Source organism: Octopus bimaculoides, chromosome 16, assembly GCF_001194135.2.
Source record: "Octopus bimaculoides isolate UCB-OBI-ISO-001 chromosome 16, ASM119413v2, whole genome shotgun sequence".
NCBI lineage: Eukaryota > Metazoa > Mollusca > Cephalopoda > Octopoda > Octopodidae > Octopus > Octopus bimaculoides.
In genome coordinates this window covers 38,436,963-38,441,211 of record NC_068996.1, presented here as the reverse complement: position 1 = coordinate 38,441,211, position 4,249 = coordinate 38,436,963, and the positions used below count along the sequence as shown (strand labels likewise).

The window sequence follows — 4,249 nt, the reverse complement described above, 5'->3', positions numbered from 1 at the left end:
GTGTTTGTCCCCACCATCGCTTGACAACTGATGTTGGTATATTTACGTCCCCGTAACTTAGTTCAGCAAAATAGACCGATAGAATAAGCACAAGGCTTACAAAGAATAAGTCCTGGGGTTGATTTGTTCAACTAAAGGTGGTGCTCCAGCATGGCTGCAGTCAAATGATTTATATAAATTAATTTTTGTTAGTTTATATTAAAATTAAAGTTATTTATATTACGTTTATAATTTTTGTTTAACCTAAAACTTCATTTAAATTGTATTTTAAACGAAAGATTCATTAAGATAAGATTTGCATTTAATATTTCAGATAGTTTATATTCTAATAAACGTAAAGTTAATAATGTCATGTTTATAATTTTCGATAAGTTTAGTATTAAATTTCTTTTTAATAATATTGTTTAACATTTTTCTATCTTGATATAATAAGTATTTTTATATACATTCATTTGTTATGTATTGTTGATTGATATATACATTCATTTTATTATTATTATTGTTGTATTTTGACCTTAAGATTAGCTATATTTTTTAATAGAATTGATTTTCGATCGATTTAATCGATTTGATTATATTGTATTTTCTATTTGAAAATTTGGTTATGAAACACGTGTAGCTGTTTTATTATTATTATTTTATGATTTTTACTTTGTATTTTATTATACTTCTTCATAGTGTATTTACTTATTAATTTTTTCTGTGGATTCCTTAGTGTACCCAGAGAATATGACTTTGGTCCTAGAAATGAGGAGGGAACAAAGCTCTTGGAATTATGTGATGCAAATGAGCAAATGATCAGCAACACTAACTTCAAGAAACCAACCAATCACCTAATCATCTATCAATCTGGTGGAGACACAAGCCAAATTAATTACAAACATAAGATGGTGGCTGGGGACTTCAGATTTAGAGCTAAAAGGATTCAGAAATGCAAACCAGTCTGGAAAAATGAAGTTATCAAAGCCTAAAGATCCTTGAACAATAAGAAAATTAGAGAAGTACTAATTGAAGCATCTGATGAGAAGGCATTATACCAGGTAGCTAGAAGAGAAGTTAGGTGGCAGGTATATTTAGCAAGGAAAGACATGGAAAGAAGAGGTCTGTAAATGTCCAACAATGTGAGAACTATAGGCATGAGGTCTTCGTGATTGCAAGACTGGATATCAGAGACAGTGTGGTGATATGTGTATGTGGATGCATAATAGTACACTTAAACTTCGTAATTCTTTAGAGAAAAAAGCATGGAAGTGTTGCTATGAAAGGTCATTGAATGTGGAGAATGCATGAGAGAAAGGAAATATTGATACAAACCCTTTGGATTGCTTTTTCTTTCTTTGTGATTTTCCTTGAGTATTATCAAACATGTCCTATATGTAATAAGAAAAATAGAGAAGCAAAAAATTTTATATAAATGGGTATATGTGTGGATAGATACATTGACAAGTAGTAAGAATACAAAGAATGAATTTGATTCTACATAATTTGCAAAATGTATGTTTGAATGTGCTGCGCATATTTTACAAATCTATTTTCAGAAAAGGTGTGTAATTTCTCAGAGCTTTTCGGTGCTTCCCAATAGGGGAAGATCGAGATAATTAGGGTGTGGTCACTAATGTTCAGTTTGAAATAATTTTACATTAAAGGCTGCTAAGAAAGCATGACATACAAAGGCACAGGATTGGCTGTGTGGTAAGAAGTTTGCTCTCCAACCACATAGTTCTGGGTTTATCCCCGATGCATGACACCTTGAGGAAGTATCTTCTAATTTAGCCCCAGGCTGACCAAAGCCTTGTGAATAGATTTAGTAGACAGGAACTTAAAGAAGCCCATTGTACATGCATATGTGTGTGCATATGCAAATGTGGGTGGGGGGTGAATGTGTATGTATGCACATATGCTTCTGCTTGTTTCCATGGCTGCTTGGCAACTAGTGTTGGTTTGTTTTCATCCCCATGACTTAGTAGTTCACCATAAGAAGCCAACAGAATAAGTACCAACCCTAAAAAAAATAAGTATTGGGGTCTATTCATTCAACTAAACCCCTTCAAAGTAGTGAGTGCCCCAGCAAGGCTACTGTCCTAAGACTGAAACAAGTAAAAGAAGGATGGATGATGAATTTTTGCAATGTTTACTGCAAAATGTAATGGAAATATCAGAAAAAGAAGCAGAAACAATTGCATTGAGTAGGTTTAGCTGATAACAAAGATTGCCATAATAGCCATAGGAAAGACAAAGTGAAAGAACAGTATACAAGCAATTATAGAGTATTAGTGGTTATTTCTTTTGCTTATTTTGGGTGTAAGGTCTTGGGTAAGGGTGTGAAACCTACAGCACATATGGATTTCTATTGTGGTTTTCTGAAGCAAGCTGAGATTCTGCTTTAAAAAAATAAATTTGTTGATGAAAAAATATTATTAGAATACCTCTTAATATTTTAGATGCAGGCGTGGGTAAGAAGCTTGCTTCCCAACAACATGGTTCCAGGTTCAGTCCCACTGTGTGACACTTTGATCAAGTGTCTTCTACTATAAATATAAGCTCACCAAAGCCTTGTGAATGGGTTTGGTAGATGGAAACTGAAAGAAGCTTGCTGTATGTGTGTGTGTGTCTTTGTGTTTGTCCCACCACCATTTGACAACTGGTGTTGGTGTGTTAATGTCCCCATAACTTAACAATTTGGCAAAGAGATCGATAGAATAAGTACCAGACTTTAAAGAAAAAAAAAGTATTGGAGTCAATTCATTTAACAAAAAATTCTTCAAGATGGTGCCCCAGAATGGCCACAGTCTAATGACTGAAACAAGTAAAAGACAACAGATAAAAGATAAATGTAGTTATATTTTCCTATATATTTAATGAAAAGTTTTTATTTTTATTGCACATGTAAAAAAAGCAAGTGTACGGTGCCATGTAAAAGGCACCCACTCAAATGTCACATAAAGTGCACCTGTGCTGGTGCCACATAAAGACCACTCAGTACACTCTGTGAAGTGGTTGGCATTAGGAAGAGCATCTAGCTATAGTAAATCTTGCGATGGAATGGCATCCTGTACAAGAAGAAATATATGCACCTGGGAAACTTGGAAACCGCCCTCTGCTTCTCACGGGGCAATGTGAATTAACCAGAGAAATGAGGATTAATATTCAGGCAAGTAAGGTTTTGAAGAATTGGTTAATGTATGTGGAAATGGTGACAGTGAAGGAAATGAAAAGAAACTTGTTGAGTGGACTTGAATCAAGGGAGCAAATAGCCAACTAGATCTGAGAAGAAGAAGCACAAATGAGTGGTAGTAAGAGAAATTTTGATTCATTATGATGTGTTCAATAGGCCAGCATTTAAGTTAAAAATAAAACAAACGATATGCTTTCTAAATAACTTACATAAGTTTTTACACTGGAATCCTTCATCACAACTGCATGCGATATGACTTCAGTCTCGCAAATTTTCTTTATTTTTTCCCAAGACTAAAAGAAAGAAAATAAGAAATTTTATAACTTAGCTTATACAAAATACCCCTGAGTTATCACATACACAAAAATGCACTCAACACTCATGCACACACAATTAAATGTGTCTGGTTGAAATGTTAAGAGAGCTTCTTTTTTTCCTTTTAATTAAAAACTTTTACATCTCTTTTTAATCCTTTCCATTGTATGCATAAGGCCTGAAATTTTTGGAAGGGGGAAAGTTGAATACACTGACCCCAGTGCTTGACTGGTAGTTATTTCATCAACCCCAAAAGAATAAAAGACAAAGTTGACCTTGTTGGAATTTGAACTCAGAACATAAAGCCAGAAGAGATGCTGCTAAGCATTTTGTATGGTGCAGTAACAATTCAGCCAGCTCACCACCTTGCATAAAGTCATAAATAATAGCATAGGAAAACATAGAAAAGTTAATGACTCTTCATAGTATTTTTCAATCCAATATTTACATGCTGTTATTTTTAGCTTTTTGTGATTTGGGATCCACGTTTCAAAAAGAAGAATTATTTCACATACTCTTGAAAGTTCATAAATTCTTAACATTTTATACTTACATTTTTTTTCTAAATGATAGACCAGACATAATACTTCCAAGTTTATGCATGTTGAGTATATTGCACTCTTGTAATGGAGTTCTAAGAGAAATTATATATGCTACAGAAGTAATCAACATATGGTAGCTGAAACCTAGAGTGTGTGTATGTGTGTGTGTATGTGTGTGTGTGTGTGTGTGTGTGTGTGTGTGTGTGTGTGTGTGTGT

General features: G+C 33.7%; 1 protein-coding gene across 1 annotated transcript in view; it reads right to left on the bottom strand.

Moving 5' to 3' along the window:
- LOC106867508 (eIF-2-alpha kinase GCN2) overlaps nucleotides 1–4,249 on the bottom strand; it is a 177,582-nt gene that overhangs the window by 26,768 nt on the left and 146,565 nt on the right. The window contains exons 11-12 of the mRNA XM_014912393.2: nucleotides 3,385–3,468; nucleotides 1,315–1,370 (exon numbers count right to left, since the gene is read on the bottom strand). Of these exons, the coding sequence (XP_014767879.1) occupies nucleotides 1,315–1,370; nucleotides 3,385–3,468 (140 nt within the window). The remainder of the gene's footprint in view (nucleotides 1–1,314; nucleotides 1,371–3,384; nucleotides 3,469–4,249) is intronic.